The sequence below is a fragment of the Drosophila nasuta genome, chromosome 2R (genome assembly GCF_023558535.2).
Source record: "Drosophila nasuta strain 15112-1781.00 chromosome 2R, ASM2355853v1, whole genome shotgun sequence".
Classification (NCBI taxonomy): Eukaryota; Metazoa; Arthropoda; class Insecta; order Diptera; family Drosophilidae; genus Drosophila; species Drosophila nasuta.
The window spans coordinates 20,018,007-20,040,851 of NC_083456.1; the positions used below are offsets into that span (position 1 = coordinate 20,018,007).

The 22,845-nt window shown below is 40.3% G+C and overlaps 4 protein-coding genes across 5 annotated transcripts; 2 read left to right on the forward strand and 2 right to left on the reverse strand.

Annotated features, from left to right (window-relative positions):
• Positions 1-10,336: 10,336 nt before the first annotated feature.
• On the forward strand, positions 10,337-11,579 carry LOC132783986 (protein FAM50 homolog). The gene has a single exon (XM_060789324.1). The coding sequence runs from the start codon at positions 10,470-10,472 to the stop codon at positions 11,547-11,549; it is 1,080 nt and encodes a 359-aa protein (XP_060645307.1). The 5' UTR covers positions 10,337-10,469; the 3' UTR covers positions 11,550-11,579.
• Positions 11,580-11,656: 77 nt separating this feature from the next.
• On the forward strand, positions 11,657-17,263 carry LOC132783987 (N-acetyl-D-glucosamine kinase). Of its 2 annotated transcripts, none has more exons than XM_060789325.1 (5): positions 11,657-11,794; positions 12,406-12,510; positions 15,928-16,138; positions 16,194-16,419; positions 16,580-17,263. In XM_060789325.1, exons 2-5 carry the CDS (start codon positions 12,485-12,487, stop codon positions 17,179-17,181), a joined length of 1,065 nt encoding a protein of 354 aa, XP_060645308.1. In that variant the 5' UTR covers positions 11,657-11,794; positions 12,406-12,484; the 3' UTR covers positions 17,182-17,263. The 2 variants fall into 2 exon arrangements, with proteins under 2 accessions (XP_060645308.1, XP_060645310.1); XM_060789327.1 differs by lacking the exon at positions 11,657-11,794 and adding an exon at positions 11,977-12,092.
• On the reverse strand, positions 13,639-15,168 carry LOC132783985 (serine--tRNA ligase, mitochondrial). Its single transcript, XM_060789323.1, has one exon. It carries the CDS (start codon positions 14,986-14,988, stop codon positions 13,684-13,686), a length of 1,305 nt encoding a protein of 434 aa, XP_060645306.1. The 5' UTR covers positions 14,989-15,168; the 3' UTR covers positions 13,639-13,683.
• A 486-nt stretch (positions 17,264-17,749) lies between the features above and the next one.
• Positions 17,750-22,597, reverse strand: LOC132783983 (cytoplasmic FMR1-interacting protein). The gene is made up of 10 exons (XM_060789322.1): positions 22,246-22,597; positions 20,341-22,172; positions 20,105-20,278; positions 19,928-20,046; positions 19,752-19,864; positions 19,487-19,686; positions 18,890-19,425; positions 18,732-18,826; positions 18,279-18,665; positions 17,750-18,217 (listed from the first exon to the last, which is right to left on the reverse strand). Exons 1-10 carry the CDS (start codon positions 22,450-22,452, stop codon positions 18,005-18,007), a joined length of 3,876 nt encoding a protein of 1,291 aa, XP_060645305.1. The 5' UTR covers positions 22,453-22,597; the 3' UTR covers positions 17,750-18,004.
• Positions 22,598-22,845: the final 248 nt, after the last annotated feature.

Genomic DNA, 22,845 nt, shown 5'->3' on the forward strand with positions numbered 1-22,845 from the left:
TCATAATTTATCCTCTTAAATATGTTGCAAACAGTTTTCATTTTCGATTTACAATTTGAATGTAGTTTATGGTATTCATTTTATTACCAAAAGAAATCAAATATAGTTTAACGTAAAAGTTGATGTATAAAAAAAACCATTATGATTTTATGGCTGTCCTCGTAAAAATCGAACTTTGATTGTCAACCAAAGTTGAACTTGTTTTCAATAATATTTCCCATTAATATTTCAAAACAAACTAAATTAATTACTGTACAATTATGTGGTTAAACATATAACATATTTAATAAATAAACTCTTATTGATTTATTTATTGACATTTTGTTTAAACTTGCCAAGAGCAAACGGAATAAACAAAGGGAAGTGTGCAAAGGCGTTGTTTGCTCTTAGCTTAGGATATGCTCATAGAAATGCTGGGTATAACAGCTGCATACAGTGCCAAATGTGACACACACAGTGACACACTCACATACACGCATACATGAACAAATATGAGTTTGTTTTTGCGACTGGCTGTAGGCATTTATGGTTTAAGTTGCCAACTTTTGTTGTTTTCTTTAGTCATTTTTTTGTTTAGTGCGCGTCGCACTGGAAATTCTATGCCGCCATTGACTGGCACACAAACACACATGGATGTCGTTATATATATGCACACACACACAGAGACACATGTGTGTTAAAGTTTGTTTTGCTAGTTGGTCGGTTGGTTGCCTGTTTTTGCCTCGCTGCCTCTGCCTTGGCCGTTTGGCTAATGCCAAATGGCTTTCGGGCACAAGACAATCGAGACACCCACACAAACACATTATATATATACGTATATGTGTGTGTAAGCAGTGGTATCTGTGACAAGGGCAGGCAGTCAGCTATTCAGCTAAACGGCAAAAGGGAGACAAGAACAACAAAAAAAAAGGTTACACAGATTTCATGCCCCAGTGCATGCAGCAGCCAACTTATAAAAGATACCAGCAGCTAAACACACACACATACAGTACACACATATGAGAAACACACACACACATACAATTATGATGACCAATAAACGGACATTGCAAAGCAGAAGGCAACTGGGCCATTTGCCGCCTGCTAGAGAAAGCCTTGAAAAATTGCTGGCGCTTCAATTGAAACTTCAAGAGTGCAACATAACAACAACAACAACAACAACTGGAATTTGTTGCTGTTTTGCTATTATTTATGGCTTTATTATGCTGCGGGTGCCCGGGGCAACTTTTTATTTTTCTCGCTTTCTTTTTTTATTTTTGCAGAACTGGCACAAAACGCAGCTAATCAACGATGAAATTCCGTAACATGTTACGAGTTGTGTTGCGTATACGCCACTTGAGCTCCAAGTGATGTGTGTGTGTGTGTGTTTGAGAGGGTGTAAATGTGTGTGCGGCATTGCGCTTTACAATTTGAAATAACATTCCAGCTCACATGCTGAGTGTGTGTGAACTGTAATAAATAACTGCGGAAAAACTGTGGCTTCATCAGCGAATAAGCGATTCGGAAATACTCTTTTGGGTGGGATTAAGCAAAAGTTCAAATTGTTTATGCAAAATTACAGACAGTCAACGTGTAAGTAAAGTAGAACAATTTTTAGAATGGAATATGCTTTGCAGTATCTATAAAGGAAGAAATTGAACCAAAAAATATTAAATAAGCTAATTTTATTATTATTCCTTTTAATAAACTTCGTCAGAACTCAAGTGCATTAAAATGTGTAAGGAAAGAAACGCTAAAAGATTATCTAATTCAAATATCCAATTTATTTGAAGCATTGAAATACATTGTTAAAATAAAAAGTTATCAACAAATACTGTTTAAAAAGTTTGAGATATACAATAAATATAAATAGAAAAAACTTAACAGTACATCTTCATTAAAATATAGATAACACCTAAGAGAATTGTGAAATCAGAAAATTTATCAAGAACTAGATAACAAGATAAGAAAGTCAAAGTCTATTACAATAATACCATATTCTAAAAATATTGAGCAAAAACACTAAAATATACCAAAGACTATATTTGGTATATTGGTATAGTACTAGATTCAAAATAAACCATAGGTTATAAAATATACCAGATTGTCAGCCAAAGCAACTAATCCATGAAGTATGTAGGCATTTTTTTCCCCCTCATAGAATTATTTCTTAAATAAATTGGACAATTTTTATCCTTAATGTAGTTCGTACTGAATGTACCAAGTATAAAAACAGTTAAAATAGTTTGAGAAATAAAATAATACTTTGTTTAAATAGATAATAATAATTAAAGAAATGAATATAAAAACATAATAGTTAATTTTGATTAAAGTATGCACTTTCTTTTAATTTGCAGCATATAAAGGAATTTCAAAAGCAGAAAGCTATTAGCAAATGCTGCGAAAATAGTTTGAGAAATAACAAAAAGAAAACATAAAGTTTCTAAAATGTAAATTTCCGTATTGAATAGTCTCTAGTCCCCATAACAACTAGTCAAAACATTTCGAAAGAGTATCGTAATTATATTATATGCATGTACAATTAGTTTTGTACATGGACAACGCGCGCCAGAGTCGCAGAGCCTGGGGAATGCGAATGCGAAGTGGAAATGTTGTGGAAATGCCATTTAATTGTATTTGAGCTAGATAAATAGCACAACGAAGGGAGAGAGAGAGAGAGAGAGCTGTTAGCCATTAAATAGCGTAATGATAATTTGATTGAATTTGCGATGCGATCAATCATCAATCACTCTGCTCTAATCCCAGCGTATACATAAATATTGAATGGATTGGGCCAATTATCAAATTGCCAATTGCCAGCACACAAACATACGTAGGGAAAGTGTTATTAGTTGTGTGAGTGTGTGTGTGTGTGTTGGTGGCACAGTGTTAATTGAAAACTAATTGGATCGGCCGTCAACTGTCTGAAAGATAGGATAATCAATTTGAAAATGAAAATTTTTGGGTAAACACAATTAATATTTTCATAAATCAAATATTTCAAAATGCCAAAAAGCAAACAACAACGTTTGGAAGCGAGAGTCCTTGCCAGCGCCTGATTGCCTGCGTCAGCATAATTGAGAAGATATTCACAAGAGCGTGAATTACGAGCGAGAGAGAAAGAGAGTGAAGGGAGAGGGTGAGCGCCTGCTTTTTTGCATGTGTCGTTTCAATGAAAGTTTTGAGTGGTCAAATAATTGAATTGAGTGAGCCTCTACGCTTCTCTTGCTGCATTGTCCTGCGAGCCCCATCAATCAGTTATTCCAAAATGCAATTAATATACGCATACACATTTAAGCAGCACACACGCAAACACACACACACACACGCGCACAAGAGTGGCGAGCGAAATTCATAAATTAATTAAGCAGAAGGTCAGAGCCGAGAGTTAATGCAGATGAATGCCAAATACTAACTTTCACTTAGCCACAAAAAAGTGCTCGGACATTCGTGGCCCATAAATTGTCATGTTAAAGAGCGACCCTTTTATATAACATATATGTATATATATAATGTATATATCTTGCGTATGTCTAAATGGCGCTAAATCGTCTCGCGTGTGCGGACTTTACGAGCCTTCACTTGTAATACGCTGTTCATATATCACGGCAACACACGGCGTATGCGTGATGATTGGCACTGACACGAGGCATTCGAATGGTTTTCCAAGCGCGCCTTAGAACACGCAATACACAAATTGACAAAGCACACACAGCCAGATGAAAGCGAGTGAGAGAGAGGGAGAGTGGAAGTGGGAGAGAGAAAGTTGCTGTGTAAACATGTATATTGGCATACAAATAGAATACGCTTCAATAAACAAATCCCTGTCGACTTTTAGGCCATGTTTAGTTGGAGAGATACAAAGAGCAAGCGCTTTGGCATTAGGCGCAAACCAATTGGTTAACCCAAAGGCAAATAGGACAAACGTCTAGCAGGTAAACGACAGCACAGCGTGTCCCCTTATTAACAAGTCCTTTTGGCCACATGTTTGGGGGGCTCAGCTCATTTGCAGAAGCAACTTCTGCTGCTGCTTCTTGCCCTTGGCGAAAACCAATTCAAACATCTACACACAAATCAAAGCTCTAAAGAAAATGGAAAATAGAAATAGCAAATAGACCAAAATGCGAAGCGCAAAAAGGAAACGAAAAACAACAAATCAAAGAAGCTGGATAGCAAGGAAAGAAAGCCAGACAGACAGATAGCGGGAGACAGAGAGAAAGAGAGAGAGAGAGCAACAAACAATTACGAGCAATTTCATTGCCACAAGGACTATGGCTTTGTTTGAGCCAACAAAACTACATATGTACGAGAATGTGCGGCCAAGAAATTGGGTCTAATTGTAATTTAGATGCAGTCTGCCAAGAGATCGATATGGACGATGAAGGGCATTAAATTACGCGCCGATGGAAATACAGTTTGCCGCAGACGACGAGAGCGAAGGACAAAGAACGGAGGAGGATGTGTTGGCGGCACGTTGACTCGCTGCCAGAGACACTCTCGACTCGACTCGACTCGACTATCTGGCCAGCTGCGATTCGAGTATCATTCATATAGTCACAGCCAGCAGACGACTCTATATGTAGGAGGGAGTGAGAGGGAACTAACGGCGACTGGCTGGAACAGTTTTTGTTTGCTTGGTCTGCGAATGCAAACAGAATGCAGGGAGAAGGGCAGACAAGCACAGTTTGCTCTCGCCTATTAAGCTATTTTAAATGTGTCACACACATGCGGTCGCACACTCTATAACCCAGTTGATAGTTGTCCAAGGTCAGCACACACACACACACACACACACACACACACATCTGTATACCTTAAACACGCATGCGGAGCGCAAAAGCGTTGCATACTTTTTGGGGGCAACAATTTTGACACTTCATTAGTTGGCATGAATGAATATTTCCGTTATGTATAAATAATGCTTGGCACGTTAGCGTGATAAAAAAAAAGCGAATTGCAGTAAGTAAAAACGTAGCAAAAGAAACGCAAACGAAACAGGGAAGGAACAGTAAAAAAAATGAAGCATTGTACGCAAGTCAAAGTCAAAGTTTTATGATTTGCTTACGACGCGACGCCACAAAAGTTGCCTCAACAAAATCGAATCGAAGAAGAAGGTGTGCAAAACTTTTGATGCGAAACAAGAAAAATTATGCCATAAAAACCTGGCGGCTACTGTGCGCTAGATTATTCTCTCGGTTTTGTGTGTGTGAGTATCGCCGACTTTTATATTCATGATTTACGATGCAAACGAACCAACGAACACAGCTCGAATTCCCCCCGTGGCCAGGTGAAAACAAATCAACGTGGTTTGTTTTGTTTCAGCTTCAGCTTCAGCTTCTGCAACGGTTACTGCTGTTGCTATTGCTTCCTTCCCCCATTGGTTTGGCTTAAGTATCAGAAGAATGCATCAATCAAGTGCGAAACATTAAGAACTGAGCAGACAGCTAATCAACAATGCATACTATGATAAGCCCCTAAGGATATTACACTAATCGACTGCAGACTGCCGACTTCCAACTGCGTTTCTCCATTTGCCAACTGCTTTAATAGACTGTTGACCTACATATATTTTATACTCACTATCAAACTGATTTTATTGTTATGGGCGTTTAAGGTGATTGTGCGTTCGAATTTCAACTAGCAAATTTGTTTGTATGTTGTGTGCAGTGTAATTAAAAAGATGAATATCAGTGTGTGCAAATATGAGCTTTGTAATTAAAATAAATCAAAATATGTAAATAACGGCAATAAACTGTCATATTAATTGCACAATTCGGTTTAAAATTGATGCCGGAAAACAATTAATATCAGCTGTTAACCTACAAACAACAATACACAAAAAAAAAGGAAAGCAACGTTGAAATTGTATATTAAACAATTAGTTAACAGCTTGTCCTAACAATAAATTGCTTGTAAATTCGTAAAGCGTTCAACTTTTCATGTAACGATTTTGAAAAATCGAACTTGAATCAAACTTTTGGCGTTCGATTTCACACACCGTTTATTTACGGAAGTTGAGACGCTTTTTGTTCTTTGAATTTAAGTTCAAACGTAACTTTTATGCAACTATTTTGCAAGTAGCTGGATATTTCCATAAATTAGAAACATATTGAAGTCGGTCAATCAGCAACTTTGTTTAGATTTCAATTCTGGCAAAATGGCAAAAGTTAAACAAAAGCCAATTGATTACCTAGTCGTAAAAGTAAATAAATCTTACAATGTGCCAAATAGTTTGGAGCAACTCAACTGTTAAGGCAAGAGACAATGGCAATGTCAGTTGGCCTCTGACATATGACAGAGAAATGCGAGCATCCCACAACTCAGCTCACAAACATACCGAGATACATATAGAGTATAGCACTATGTATATATGTACATATAGTCGTATTTATGTGCATATCACATGAGAGTGGCGAGAAGGTTTCACTAAATGCATTTGCGTTGGCGTTTGCTGTTGCTGTTGCCGTCATTGCCATGAAATGCACAAATTTATTGAGTGCATGTCGTATACGTAATATACAAGCAGTTGCCTTAGCTCACATTTCTCCTCACTAGTTGTTGCTGTTGTTATTGTTATTCAGCTGTTGACATAGTGCGTCTGCGGCATTTTTAACGTGTCTGACATAATTTCAAAAGGCTGAATCCGGCCACAGAATATTTTTAGTTGCACTTAAAGTGTGCTTCTTGCTGTTGTTGTTGTTGTTGTTGTCGAGTTGCTAAGGTTATTTCCATTGCTAAAGTTGTTGCTGCCATTGGTTGCTAGCTAGCAATGTTTTTGTCGACGGTCGTCGTTACTAAAAATAAAACAACAGCTCGTTAGCTTTCTAAGCTTCTAAGGGCGCGACCGCGTCTCGTTGTCTCGTCTCTCGCACTTTGCTCTTCTCTCCTCTCCTCTTCTCGCTTCTCTTCTCGTGCCCGAAATAAACGCTTCATCCGCATATATTTAATATTCTTTTTTTTTCACTTTTCCGCCTTGTGTTTTGCCAATTTAATTAAATGTTGCCAGCTACCAGCAACAAAAGCAACACTGGCAGCTAACAAATTAATCATACGTCATGTTGTCAGCTTTATGAAAACTGTGCATAAATCTTGATGCAAAATGCAACCGGCTGTAAACATTGTGTGCACCCAGTGAAAGTGTGTTGTTGGTGTGTGTGTGTTTGTGTGTTTGCTGCCAGCGGCAAATTGTTTCAAATATGAGCAATTTTGCGCGAAATTGAAAAATCCAACGCGATGCCAACGAAAAAAAGGCTTTTGTTGTCACTGCCATTGACAAATTTGAGTTTGAATTCCGCCAACCTTTGCCACAGCAAAAAACGAATAGACCAAAAAATAGGGAAAGCGACTGCGCAACGAATATCAACAAACGAAATGAAAGTAAATAGCGCGTTTTGCTTTCATTTTGTTTATAGAAAAGTTTAAATTGTGTCAAGTTTTTTTTGTGCTTCTGCGCCGCCACCGACGCCAAAATGCAAAAACTTTGTGTCCGCATCGAAGCGAAAACAGCCAAAAAAACCGGCCAACAAAAAAAAAGTAGAAAACAAATAAACAACCAAACAAAACCACCAAAAATCAGGCCATCAACGTTACAAGCGCCAACAAAAAAAAAAAAGAGGAAGAGAAGCGAAAGGAAAACACAAAAAAATTGAGGAAAGATAAAGCAAATAGCAGACGTTTTACGACACCAAAAGTATTCAAGCAAGACGTGGTTCAACCCACTCGAAGCATCCTCGCCTGACCTAGCGCCAAAGCGCAGTAGTCAAAAGGTAATCCTCAACAAAAAAAAAACTAGAAAGAAAAAAACTGATATAATCAGGGAAAAAAAAGGTACTTAATCAATGTGGTTCTCAAATTACATTTTCAAATAAGCTGCAAAATAATTAACAAACAAAATCTGCTCATGAAATTTATTGCCTTCAGCGAAGCGAAAAATAACGAAGTATAAAAATAAATATATTATACAAAAAAATAGAAAAAACTGTAACTCAAATATCATTCAACTGCAGTTGATGTCAATAAATATGAAATTTCATTATTTTCAATTGTTTTTAGAGCAGCGATAAAATATAATTTGAATTCAAATGAATTCCAAATTTTTTTTTACTAAAAATCAGCCAATTAAAATTCAATGCTTTTTGAGTAAATAAATAATAAATTCTACAGTATTGCACTAAATTTCAGCCATTAAATTGAAATAAAAATATGAGAAATTAATGTACTTTAAAGGTTCTACACTTTTACGTTACAGATTGCGTGACTTAACTATAATGCCCTCAGTGAGGGAATAAAGAGAAAAGTTCAATTAGTGCTTGACAGCAATGAGAATTGGGTTGCATTAAAATTCAATATCGACTTAATGACTTGACTCTTTAAGCTTCATTTAACTTCCTTATTACATTTATTGCTCGTCTTATTTCGACCAAACCGTCCACAGTCCATAATGACCGTAATGACCACCTGTAATTACTGGCTGTAGTTGTAATTTAACCTCGAGCGTGGTCAACATAAATATTATGCTTCATTTATTGATTAATAAACAGAGAAAACCATTGGAAATGCGTCTTGCACTTTCGACAGACTTATTCAATTTGCTCTTAAAGAATCTCAAAACGCTGTCATTGTGTCTCAGATAAAACTATAACAATGAACAATTATGGGACTATACGGATAAACTGGATTTCAGTGCAGCTTTAACTTGACAATATAAAAGTTGAAGAGTCCTTTTTGTGTGTATTTGTAAGTGTGTGTGTGCAGCAGAGTAATCCATAGAAACTTTGCACATGGCAAAACTCTTAAGCCATAGTGAAGTGCGTCTGTCATATGAACTTTGTAGCTGCTGACAACACGGAAGGTCCTGCTGGGAGACAAAGACAGATACGAGATGAAGACCAAGACGAAGGCGAAGATTGGGGACTGATGGGAGATGCCGATGGTAACCGCAACCAATAGATTTAACAAAAGTTGACCCAGGACAAACTTGTTAGTTCGGTTTGTTTAATTTAGTTTTGGGCTGGCCAAAAACTTTGCCATGTTTTCACTTTCTCTCTCTCTCTCTCTCTCTCTCTCTTGCTAACTCCTGGAAATGAAAAGCAATTAGCAAAGGTTGCATTCGGCACTTGAGGCACTTCTCTGAACTATCCACCCTTGAGATATGATCGGAAGCCTCTCTTGCTCCTCAATGTGTTCCACTATATAATGACCGATAAATTAATTAATGCTCGATAAGGCAATTGTCGCTATTAATTATTTAACATGGCTCCTCGCACATTCCCCCTCTCGCACTTGGGCAATTAGCTGCAACACGCACAGGACCCTCCGCTGGGACGACGCAGATGAAACGTGCGATGAATCGTTTTTAGTTTTATGACAACGGCAACGACAACGCAAACAATGGCTGCGAGTCTGAGCCCATGAATTTAATGCATTGCAACAGTTAATGATTTTATTGGCACTTGACTTTGGCCACCGCACGGCAGCAGCTTCCTTTTTTCCCTATCCTTCCCCATCTGCCTTCTGTTTGCTGGCCAGACGCCAGTCAGTTGTAATTTATGACTCTGGCTTATGAATACGTTAAGAACAATGGACGTGTGGCCAAGCAGAAGGAGAAGAACGATCCTTAATCGAAGCTAAAAGCAGACCAATCCGGTTTTTTGAAGAGGCTGTAAATGAAATATTTTAAATTGTTCGCTCATCTTAAATGCCATTTCAATTTGGGACTTCCGTTTCCGTTTTGGGCCAAAGCCACCACTATTAACAGCAGTGCTGCTGCTGCTGCTGCTGGTGGTGTTACTCTTTGTCCGTAATGTCCTTGCCCAACGTTGAGGACTTCTTTTTTATAACAGAACACAAACACACACAAACTGAGATGGAGACACGTACATATGTTTATTCCCAATCACACACCAAAAACCAACACACACACAAGCCAGACAAGACACATTTATGTACATTTGCATAATTGAATGATTTACAATTGCTTAATTTTTGGCCTATTAAACTTCACATTTCACTTAAACAACTGAAATCAAATGGATTCGATTTCAAAAAATATCCTTAGCACTGGCTTACGGTGCTTCGTTCCGCGCGCGTCCAATGGGTTTGAAAGTTCCGCTGTAACTGAAACAGTTAACGGCATATACCAAACGTATTTATGTTAGACAACGCACGAAAGCTCTTTAAAGGTCTCTAAAAGGACATCAAAGCTCTGACAAATTTAAAATTAACGGCGCGCGCTCGCAATTACAACGTTGCAGAAGCTGACTGCTATGTAATCGATTACTTATCGAAAACGCAGCTCAACAGAAACATGTTATTAATAACATTTACTGTTAACTAACGGCAGCCACATCGAGCAGCTGTTGTAAGAAAAAGAAGAAGAGGTAGTTGTCACAAAAAATAAATAACAAATCGTACTGCTACAAAAAGTGGATTAAAATTGCACAAAACAGTGCTAAATCAATTAATATAAACTGTTTTATTAACTTGGAGACATGGCGCACTATAAAGGTGCAGCCAGCGAGGCTGGAAGAGCTGCGCAGCTCATGAAGAAGCGCGAGATACAACAACAAGAGATCGAGTTTCGCAAGAAGAAAATTGAGGAGGAGCTGAAGCTGGACAAGATTGAGAACAAGTTTGCAACGCACTACGATGCCGTGGAACAGCAGCTCAAGTCGTCGACCATTGGTCTGGTCACGTTGGATGAGATGAAGGCCAAGCAGGAGGATATTGTTCGTGAAAGAGAAAAGAAACTAGCGCAAAAGAAGGACGAAAAGGATCGGGAGAAGCAACGCGCCTTGGAGGCCATACAGGCCGAAAAGAACAAGCAAAAACGTCAGATACAAGCACTGTCTTTTAATATGGATGATGATGAAAATGAAGATGATGACGACGACGACGATAATGATAAGGAGAAGGAAACGTTTCAAAAGCCCGCTCCAGCGAAGTGGACAGAAATTCGAAATGAAGAGGTGCCCATCAAAAAGAAGAAGATATGCAAAAATCCCGATGTAGACACCTCATTTCTGCCAGATCGCGAGCGCGAGGAGCAAGAGAATCGCCTACGCGAGCAACTGCGACAAGAATGGGTAATGCAACAGGCCGAACTTAAGGATGAGGATATTTCAATTACCTTCAGTTACTGGGATGGCTCCGGCCACAGGCGCAATGTGCTGATGAAGAAGGGCAATTCAATTTATCAATTTCTGCAGAAGTGTCTGGAGCTGTTGCGCAAAGAGTTCATTGAGCTGAAGACCGTGATGGCCGATCAACTGATGTATGTGAAGGAAGATTTGATATTGCCGCATCATTATTCCTTTTACGACTTTATTGTCACGAAGGCACGCGGCAAATCCGGACCGCTTTTCCAGTTCGATGTGCACGACGATGTGCGTATGATAAGCGATGCTTCCGTTGAGAAGGAAGAATCCCATGCTGGTAAGGTTTTGTTACGTTCCTGGTACGAACGCAATAAGCACATATTCCCCGCTAGCCGCTGGGAGCCATATGATCCGACTAAATCTTACGACAAGTACACGATTAAAGATAAAGACAAGGAGAAAAGCAAAAAGTAAAATTGAGCGCAAAATAAATACAAATGTTTATCGAAATGCATTACTGTATTTGAATGTGGGAGGTTTACAACACTGTAAATGATGGTTGGCGCTTTATAGCACTGAGCTTTTGCTGGCAGAGTTAACTTCTCAACAGCTGAGAGAAGCGGACGCCAAATCTTTAAATAACAAATGTTGGCGTCTCAAAACAATATTTTGTGTTTAGGCTTCGCAGCGTTTGGACGTAGCTAACTTCCCTGCGTCGGGTAAGAATGGAATTCACTATAATATTGCGAATTACGAATTATACATATATTGTGGGGCTCGACTTAATAATTGATGTGTATCGGAATGTCTGTGTATGTGTTTTATGCTTTTTTTCGGTTAGTGTGTGTGTTATGAGAAATATTTAACGGTTGTCGTGCTGCTGACGCGTTTACAATTTATTTGTTAAGGCTCAAAACAAATATTACTCACTTGTTGCAAAGCGGTATAAAGATAATTTATAAATTCGCGATTAGCACAACAGAAACAAACACACCCAATTAATAAATCGTATGAAAAGTGAGTGGATTTTATTTGTAAACTAGTTTCGGTTTCCTCAACTCGCCCCACTCTCTCTGCCTCTTGCTCTCTCTCCCTTTCTACTACAGTGACTATGTGGCGATCACAGCAACGGCAACCGCAGCTTTGGCCATTCTTTAAACACATGCAAAAAATCCACTTTCGCTTTCTCAGCATAAATTCTTTTGCACCTCGTAAAAAAAATATTCGATAAGATTTGCGTTGAGTGTTGTGATGAAAGAGGAAAGGGTGTCGTATACAAAACAACATCGGTGCAATTAAGTAAATTAAATTCGCTTTATAAATGTTACAGAAATCGTGCGTTTTTGCCTCCCCTGCAACGCCTTCATCTAAAAACAGAACACGGAACACGCGAAAGTTCAACAAGTGAAATGAAATATTTTGGCGGCATTGAAGGGTAAGTGAGGTCAATATATCACCAACATCATCATCGACTATTGCTCTTGATTTATTAAGTGGCTAACTTAATGATTATATACAACTTTACACACTATATATATCAAGTGCGCAATTGATTAACAATGAGAGCCGCAGATTATTAGTCCAATGTAGTTGACAAACACGTATCACACAGGGGGATCAACTAAAACACATATAAATTATACTTATAGTGCGACCAAGCCTCATTAGCTGCGACTATTTTTTTAACTGTTAGTTGTTTTTATTTCCACTTGTAAAATTTCCATAGATTCCAAAAATGCTATCAATAGTTTTTTATTCAAATTGAAAAAGTGGAATAACATTTCACAACACAAAAATTAGCAATAAACTCTTATAATCGACACAATTTCTTTATAAAATTATCGTCATAGTTTGTGTTATCATTCATTCATTAGCTGAAACTATGCTGTAATCATTTAATAATTTTATGATGCCTTGATAAATTTCCCTAGCTTATCGGTATCAATCAAAAGATAGATACTAAACAAGTATAACTAACTCCAGGAGGTCCTCAAGGACATAAAACTAGGTATCATTGTTGTTGTCATTCATTCATTGTGTGATTATGAAGAGGAATCATTAAACAAGTTGATGACACTTTCATAAATTTAACCAGCTTTTGGGTATCAGGGGATCAACTAAAATACATATACTGTATATAATTAAACCCTATTAAGTTTAAGAATAGATAAAAAAAACTATGCAGCTATGTTGTTTTCTGCCATTCATTTGATCAGTGATTTTATAGAGAAATCATTTAGCAAGCTGATGACGTTTTAAAAATTTCTCCAGCTTCATATGTAGCCGGAGATCAGCAAGACTAGACTCATTAAAGTCTTTAATTATCTGATTATACATACTATATTATAAAGTAATCAACTTAAATATATCTACTATGCTCGTATAAGACCAGCCAATTAGCTTCGGGAACAAAGCATCATTGTTGTTTTTTTTTATCTGATTATACATAATCTATTATAGAACAATTATTAAACAAGCAGTTTCAGCAGTTTATCAATGAACCCTGGGTACTATATAAAAGGAAGACCATTCCCGTTCCCTTAACAGATAAAACTATGCAGCATTATTGTCGTCTTTCGTTCATTATCTGATTTATTATAGCAACTATTCACGATGTTGTGGACTTGATAAATTTCACCAGCTTTGTCTCCGGTATCCGCTTGTTCCGCGTTATTGTTCGCTCTCCATTCATGAAGGGCACCAGCACCTCGGGAATTGCGATGGAGGCGTTTCCTGCACTTCCCACACTCTGATAGGACTCAATTAGTGCAATCAAGAGACGTGGAATTGCGGTTGCAGTGCCATTCAAAGTGTGAGCATGCAACACTCTGCCATCCGAGGCGCGTTTATACTTGACATTCAGACGCTTCGCTTGGTAATCCGTGCAGTTGCTGCAACTGGAGATCTCGCCCCACATCTGGCGACCCGGCATCCATGCTTCGATGTCGTACTTCTGATATGCTGGAGCACCCAATTCACAGGGCGGCATATCGAGCAGACGGAAATTGATGCCCAGCCGCTTAAATAGCGCGATTTCGGTATCCTTGAACTGCTCCAGCGTGGCCTCTGATTGCTCCGGTGTGGTGATGGAAAACATTTCCACCTTGGTGAACTGATGCACTCGATAGATGCCCTTCTCCTCCTGCAATCCTGATGTCTCGGCTCGATAACAACGACTTACTGCAGCCACTTTTAGTGGCAGCTGCTGCTCCTCCAACACTTGGTTAGCAAAGTATCCGGCTAGCGCCATTTCCGAGGTACCCGATAGACATGCCCCCGTGTCTAGTTTGTAGACTTGGGTGCGTTCGCCTTCGGTGCGCATGCCACATGCCTCGATCACCTCGCGTGGCAAGATGTCGGGCACCGACATCAGTTTGAATCCTTGGCTACGCAGTGTCTGTAATGCATACTGTATGATGGCCTGTTCCAGCATGGCCAGTTGCCCCGTCAGATAGTAACTCTTGTGACCCGTAAAATTTCCCAAATGATCCATGCGAAATAGATTCAAAGCTCGTGCCAGTTCCGAGAACTCTTTGGCTCCCTGTTCAGGCAACGTGCGATGCTTGTAGTTGGCCAACTCACGGGGTTCATTGTTGTAGTTGAGCAGTCGGGGATTTGTGGCATTCGGCAGCTGCTGCAGTTCATCCTCCAGCTGGCTCAGCAGCTCCACGTTGTTGGCGCCCTCTTGGAGCTTCTCAATCAACTGTCTTATGAGTGGCACATTGTTCCTGTGATGCCGCAGCTCAATGTTGTGCTCCAGTTCATTGAGCTGCTCACTAGTTAAAGCCGCTTTCCCAACAGATCCTCTTGTTGTTGTTGTTGTGTCATGTGCTTGGCTCGTTGTTGTTGTCATTAGGCGCTCCATCATTGGCTGATGTTTTAACAGCCGGCGAACATTTGCCAACAGCTTCATAATATCAATTAAATTGTAATTGCTTTAATTATCAAACAGTCTTTTATGATCTTTCTCCGAATTCAATTTCCAATCCACTCACAACACGACACGCACTTTGCAATTAAACAAACTTTTAACAAATGTTTCTATTGTGCAATATTATTCTGACCGGTCGCCGTACGTTGTGAGGTGGCAACGCTCTTCTCGTCGTAGCAGCGTTGCCATCTTATCGCATTATTGACGTCAGCTGGATTTGGCGCCTCGCTTATCTTTCAAATAGCAAAAAGTTAATTAAGCATTTATTTATCGCCAGCAATGCAAACACATTTTCAGCTTTAGCGATAACAAACATTTGCTATTCTTCCGTGTTGCACAAGCATTTGCCTCAATTGAGTTGCAACTAGTGCGCATAATAATAATAGCAATTGAATGCGGGTCTCTACACAGCAAAAGATACGTATATTTAGATATTGTATCTGCATGTAGATTTTGTATCTTTGCAGCCCGCATGAATGCGTTATATGGGTCAATTAATTAAGGGGAATACCTAGATCATGAACACTATAAATATATATCTATTTACATGTGATTTGAATACTTTTTATAGATATTTATTCGGTCTTCGCTCTCAGTATAAGATGTCTTAATAAATCGAATGAAATATCTATTTGATGCGTGCGACACTTCTATTTGCACCTTTCCTCCAAATTAACTAATTGAAAAAACGTGATGTGAAGTGAGCCATGCTTGAATCTCTGTCGCTGCTTCAATTTCAATTTGCTCAATTGGCCACCATTTAATTCGATTTAGTTGGAACTATTAATAGCTACTATATTATTATTGTGTTCGGTCATGACCCTGAAGTAGCGCTCCAATAGTCGAACAATGCTGGCAAGTGACCAAGCGGATGTAGACACAATTAATTAAGCACTTCTTCTCTTGTTGTTGTTGTTACAGCGGTGCAACGCACTCCAGGCTGGTCATCTGCGATGAGAGCGGCGAATCGGTGGGCAACACCAGCGGTCTGGGCACCAATCACTGGGGCATTGGAATCCCAGAGTGTGCGCGTCGTATTGCCGACATGGTGGAGCGTTGCAAGGAGGAGGCAAAGATTCCAAAGGACACGCCACTAGCCAGCTTGGGCCTCAGTCTCAGCGGCTGCGAGCAGGTAAAATTACAATTTAATTGTCTGTTGTTGTAAGTAATTAAGATTGCTTTTTTAGGAAGCCACCAATCGTGAGCTCGAGCAGGAGCTAAGAAGCACATTCCCCAAGCTGGCCGACAGCTATGCCGTGTCCAGTGATACCATGGGCAGCATGTTCACTGCCTCCTCCATTGGCGGCATGGTGCTCATCTCGGGCACAGGTTCCAATTGTCTGCTACGCAATCCCGATGGCACCACAGCCAACTGTGGTGGCTGGGGCAATTTTCTGGGGGACGAGGGCAGCGGTAAGTGTTACAATGCGATCTCCTTCGAGCGTTATCATTTGCATTGTTTCAATGGAGCGACCCAGATTACGTTTTGCCTGATAACGTTTGATGGACATCTAATCATTGTGTGATTCATTGACATTGCCATGATTAATGGATTACTCTTTCATTTTATTAGCCTGGTTCATATCGTATCGCTCCATTAAAGTGGTCTTTGATCACATGGATAACTTTGAGAAGTCCCCATATCCCATTGAGAAGACTTGGACGCTGATCAAGGAGCATTTCAATATCGAGACACGCTACGATATGCTGACACATTGCTATGCCAAGTTCGACAAGCCCTTCTTTGCGAATCTTTGCAAGAAGCTGGCTGAGAGTGCCGAAAGTGGTGACAAGCTGGCCTTGTCCCTGTTCCAAGAGGCTGGCGTGCATCTTGCACGCATGATCAAATCGCTGTTGCCCAACGTTAGTAAGGAGTTGGTCAAATCTGGTGAACTGAGCGTCGTGTGCGTGGGTTCTGTGTGGAGCAGCTGGAATCTGCTGAAGCAGTCATTCATTGATGAGCTGGCTAAGATGTCCATACCATACAATCTCAAGTTGGTGCAAATCACCAAGAGCAGTGCTTATGGTGCTTGCTATTTGGGTGCCGACAGTGCCAAATTCCAGTTGCCACGCAACTATGCGGACAATTTCAGCGTGTTGCACATCTACAAAGCGAGCAGCAGTCCAGCAAAGAATGGTGTGGCGAATAAGACTTGTGACTGTGCGGGAAAATAATGTTGTATGAGGCCAAACATTCCAATGAGCATAAATCTAATATTATAACTGTAATAAAATATCTTCCACACTCCCAAAGAGAGAGAGAGTAGTCCAATTGTTTATAAGGGTTTGTTAGAAATACGTATGAAAATTTTATTCGATAAAGTTCATTGTATTAAGTTGCCATTTTGTCTCTGTGTGTGTAATTAATTCTGTTTACATACATCATACATGATGCACACTTTATAAATTATTCCTCTTTTTATATGCGCTCCGTTTTAATTGGCAGTTTTACTTTATAATTAATACTTTGCTTTCTTGAATGTATTTCGTATTTTTAAAGCCAACTTATGCATACAAGTATTTTTTGCCCATCTGTCGTGTCAATTCTTTGGCTAATTTGATTCTCGCATTATTTAAGCAAAACTATTGTGGTTCTCTATAATATCATAGTACATAATTAAAACTCAAATGCAAAGATACACATACATTATTTGAAATAGTACATACAGAGAATGCAATCGATTGTAGCTTGGAATTAATTATAAATCTATGAATATAGTAGTATATAATATAATTGCTTGCATAATACAATTTACATATAGCGTATGTAATAGAGCAATATACCACAATAAACAAATCAAAAAGAAAATGTAATCAAAAGGAATAACAATAGTAATAAAATCGAATGTATTTTTCCCAGGCATTTCATCGAGACGAAGAATTTCTTGGATTGATGCCCTCAAATAGCGTTAGGATAGCTTTGTAATTGTGGTTAAATATTTAAATTAAGTGTTTTTTTTATGTGTGTTTAGCTTAAATGCATCTCATGGTAATGCTATCAATTGTTCATGCTCTGCCGCAGCTTTTGTGGATCCTGATAGTGTGACGACGATGATATAACCGATGGATGTTGTGGCGGCGGAAAACAGCGCACGTGCTCCACATTTGAGCCCTCACCATCGCCACCCTTAAGATACTTGTTTAGTATTGAGAATATTTGTGAATTTAATACTTGGAAGCGTCGTATGCGGTCCACCATTCGTTTCAATTGCTGCAATACAGATGGATAATTAATACAAATGGTGCAATAAAGTCAATTATCTTGGACTTACAATGCCCTTCACGTCCTCATCCTTGCCATCGACGCGCTGCACTCGCAAAATGTGATAGCAAAAGTCGAGAGCTTCAAAGCGACGCTGTTGGCCAAGCAGCACAATCATAACGCAACCAGCCCAGTTGAGGCCTTCGCCAAACAGCTCTTCAATGGTGTATTCCGTGCCACGCACAGGGATGCAATAGACAAATTGTAAAGCTGACCAGAGTCGATGAAACTCGGAGCATTCATCCACATGAATTATACCATTGGCTGGCGGAGGTCCACACCACACTGGATCATCCAAATAGCTCTTGACGCGATTTAAGATCACCTCAAAGATGCTCAGACCGCAACAGAGGCGTTCTCTGGTCAACAGATCTCCCTCGCGCGCAATCATTGCTTGCTGTGGATTCAAAAACACGATAGTGTGAGTATACAATAAAGTTGATTAGATGTTATAAAAGCTCACCTTGGCTGTGCCAATTTTTTCAACGTTCGACACAATTTGCAAGTTGGCAAATTGCGCTTCAAGACGCTTCTGCTTAGCCTCGGGCTTTTCATTCTCTGCAACGTAGAATTATAAAGATTAGAATCAAGTTGCATGGATGTAAGACATTTAAATGTCACCTTTGCAGAATGGGCGTGGAAATATGTTTTGGAAGAGCGCTGCATGCAACAGATCGCAGACTTCCTCCTGCGACAAAGCCTGTTCGATTAGCAGACAAAAGATGATGCAGTTGCCAAACTCTCTGAACGACTGAAACAGTTCAGTCTTCGTATCCGGATATTGCACAATGTCCGTTAGATGCGCTTGATAGTAGCTGAGCACGCCTGGTGAGCCGTACTCACAGCGTGGCAATTTGCAAGACTTGGGCATGGCAATCATTAGCGTTTTGGTGAACTGCAGCAATGAGCCCTGAATGAGTGGCTTCACAATGTCCTTTAGTATGATGTCCATGACGACAGCAATGCCCTGATAGCCTAACAATCGACACATGGCATGGAAATGTGGTGCTCCCACAAAGCCAGTATATTGTCCATACTGTGTGGAATATGCCGCATTCAATTGCTTCGAGCCCCATAGATAATAATGCGACATTTGCGGCGGTTTCTCGCGCTGTATTGCCTGTGACGATGATAAATTGACCTTTGTGCGTATAAACCTACAAAATAGATAAGAAAATTATTATAGAATTAATTAAAGAGTTAGTAAGTAAAGCTAACCTGTTTGTGGCTGCATTGTAGCAGTAATTAACGAGAAAGTCATAGTTCAATTCCACAAATACGTGCAATGTAATGCGACCATAAGGTGCCAGGACATTATGATTAGCCTCTTTCACCATGCCGTCAAAGTTGTCTAAAGCCAAGTACTTGCTCAGCATTTTGTGGCAAATGCGATTAGCCTCTAAAAGCCCCTCAAGTTCCTGTCGAAAGAATGTAGCATTAAGAGATGGTTGTGAGTTGTGGTTAAGTTACAAGTTTAACTTACCACAATGCCAGTGATGTCGTTGCCCTCAAAGCGACTGATTGCCAATTCGATGCTCTTGTGCATGTTTGCATTGATGCGTTGTGTGATCAACTTGTTCAGATCAATGGAGCGACCTGTAAAACAATCGAATCATTAAATTTAAATACATGGCTAATAGATATAAATTCAATGCTTACCCAAGAGCTGAACGTGTCGTTGCTTAAGCAGCGTCTCATAACGATTATTGCGTGGATACGATTGGAAATTGAAGCCGAGCACTTCGCACTCCAAACGGAAACGTTTGTCCAAGAAAATGCTAAAATCAAACTTTGTTAACTGGAGTTCAAATACATTAAATTGCTAGGTCAACTCACCTGCCCGCCAGTTGTTTGTAGTGGGCAAAGATCTGTTCGCTTAATTTGTATACAAACTGATCAAAGCATAAGTTGACCTCGGCCTCCACTTCGTCGTAGAGGAATTGCTTGCGGAAGACTGTGAGTGCATAATGCGCTGAATCGTTGTACAAATCCAAGGGATACAAGACGAATCTGAAAGATAAAGAAAACAAATTACTAGCTGACATTATAAGGAAGTGGCTTAAACAACGTACTCCATCATAGAGGGTTCCTTGGTCTGTAAGATGTGATCAGTTAAAATCCACGGCATTGACATTTCAATTGGAAACTGTATGCGTTTCTCCATCGTTATCAAATCCTTGCATTCCTCGTTGTGCTGATGCCGCACCATGCACTTGTTCACCTTGCGGCCCATGGTCATCTCAAGATAAAATTCGCGATACCAAAGCTGCGACAAATCGCAGCACTTTTGCAAAGTGTCGCTCAAATTGAGCAGATAGCTCCAATAGAATGAAGTCTTGTGGAACGTGTCAATCTGCATGAGGCAATTACCATCGATGTCCTTTCGCAGTGTGCGCTTGCCGCCGCTCTTGTCCGCAATCAGCGACTCCAACATGGTGCGCACCATGTACAGCTGAGTGGAAGAGGGTCCAACATTCAGGCGCGGCACATGAATGCGAAAACCGCCATCGGGATCCTTTTTGCCTTTGGAAACGGGATCATCGGTGGGCTCGTAGCCCTTTTGCCAATCGGCAGATGTTTCACGCACCGACATAATGATGCTGCGAATCAGATCCTTCTTGTTCTTGACCGCTTTGCGTAAAGGTTCACGCAGTGTTAGCTGCACAAAGTCCTGCAGTTCCGAGTAGATGTTGCGACGAATGGCCTCGCAGAGCACCGTCTCGATACGTGCCATTAGCACCTGCAGGCCCTTGATCATGGCAATCACCTCGATCAGAGCGAACTTCTCCTCCGACGTGTAATTGTAGCGTGTGGCGCGTTCGTATTCCTCGGCTTCAACGGGGCAATCTTTGTTCTGATGATGATCTGTGGGATGCAACAGCTTCCACGAATACAGTTCGGTGACCACGCTGGTCCATTCCGAGAGCAGCTGCAGTCCCCGCAGCGCCAAGTCAGCGGTAATACGATTCTCAGCATCTGAAGGATTCTCCTTGACCGTGGTTGTGACCTCATTGGTGTAGCGTGCCAGTTCTGAGATGTACTTGACGTGATCCTCGCGTATCTGCGGCAGATGTACCATTAGATCAGCCTGGGGACTGATGGCATTCGAGCTGGACAACGGCCACTTGCTGGAATCAAAGTGTTTGCTTCGCTTGATGTAGTTGAAGGGAGCGATTTGCATATCGCCAAACAACGGAACCACTTCCAAGTTCTTGAAGATGCGATCGATGCGATCCAGACGGATCTTCTTCTTCTGATCCAGTTTATTGATGTTGCAGCCATCGCTGTCCATTAGAAACAGGCCAAAGCCCATGACTTTTACAAGCATATGCTTCTCCTCGGGCGTCAGATACATTTTCGTTTCAAACATATGCACACAAATGTTCACAACATCCGACAGCAGATCCTCGTAGCCCACAATCTTCTCCAATGTATCCTTTACAGTGTCACGTATCTTGTTCTGTGTTGCCAAGAACATGGATAGATTTTGGGACTCCTGCAGCGTATGCGAATCCGACATCACCTTCAAGAACTGTGCTGCTCGTCGGTATGTTGAATAATCGTTCTTCACGCTCGACTTCATGTTCTTCAGCTCGTCAAGTACTGCAAACATATTAATGAACTTGCCCAGCGTCAGCAGATATGCTTCCGAAACGAAATCCTTGCGTTTCTCGGCATGACACAGACGTTTCACCTCCCCGGAGAATGCCTCAATTGCTTTGCGTTGAAAGTACATGAAATTCAGCAGTTTATTCACTTCCGGTTCCAGAACATCGACGGTCTTCTCATAGATCTCTACGCGATTTGGCTGCTCATTGGATTTGGGCTGTGGAATGGCGCGGGAGCAGCAACGCCAGGTGTATAACATCACAGCATGTTTTTGCCCCTCATCCAAGAGAACGTTCTGCGGGAAGTGGCAGCGGAAGTGCAATGTAGTAAGGTAGAGGGAAGGGGAAACTACGTGTGAAATAACTTACCAAATTGGCGTGCGTTGTCGCCTCCTCGATGTACTTGGCAATGCCTGTAACGAAGCCATTGCGATCCTCGAAATTCGTATCGAAATTTGCTTTGTAGATAATCGAACAGGGCTGGGCCTCTATGCAGGGTTGCTCATCGGGCAAGGGAATCTCGTCCAGCACTTCCACATTGGACAGCGCATCGGCTAGTGTTATCTTTTCGGTCATGTTGCTTCAATTGTCATCACTCTTGAGCGCACAACAATGGCGAAAGTAAAGATAAAAATTGCACTCAAAGGCGGGGCTGATGAAGAGCTCCAAATTCCCGACACAAGATTTTCTCGTCACAAATACACAAACTAATGTGACAGCACTGCGAATTACCAAATATACCGCTAAAATAAAACAAAATATACCAAATATACAAATTATTTGTTCACTGAATGGAATAATATACTAAAAGTGCAGCATGCAGTGAGCCAATCAGTAAACAATGCACTGCTTCATCATGTCGGATAAATGTAATGTGATGGGTATTTTTAAATATTGATTTATTTTTATTAAAAGGTCAATAATTAATAAAAACGGCACCTATTTAATAATTTATAATGTATTGAATTC

Excerpts from the sequence above, each read along its gene's own strand:
- LOC132783987 (XM_060789325.1), top strand. The coding sequence starts at position 12,485 with ATGAAATATTTTGGCGGCATTGAAGG. Across the intron at positions 12,511-15,927 it reads TATTTTGGCGGCATTGAAGG|CGGTGCAACGCACTCCAGGC; the intron begins GTAAGTGAGGTC and ends TTGTTGTTACAG. Across the intron at positions 16,139-16,193 it reads GTCTCAGCGGCTGCGAGCAG|GAAGCCACCAATCGTGAGCT; the intron begins GTAAAATTACAA and ends TTGCTTTTTTAG.
- LOC132783986 (XM_060789324.1), top strand. The coding sequence starts at position 10,470 with ATGGCGCACTATAAAGGTGCAGCCAGCGAGGCTGGAAGAGCTGCGCAG.
- LOC132783985 (XM_060789323.1), bottom strand. The coding sequence starts at position 14,988 with ATGAAGCTGTTGGCAAATGTTCGCCGGCTGTTAAAACATCAGCCAATG.
- LOC132783983 (XM_060789322.1), bottom strand. The coding sequence starts at position 22,452 with ATGACCGAAAAGATAACACTAGCCGATGCGCTGTCCAATGTGGAAGTG. Across the intron at positions 22,173-22,245 it reads CGACAACGCACGCCAATTTG|AACGTTCTCTTGGATGAGGG; the intron begins GTAAGTTATTTC and ends CACTTCCCGCAG. Across the intron at positions 19,426-19,486 it reads TACAATGCAGCCACAAACAG|GTTTATACGCACAAAGGTCA; the intron begins GTTAGCTTTACT and ends TCTATTTTGTAG.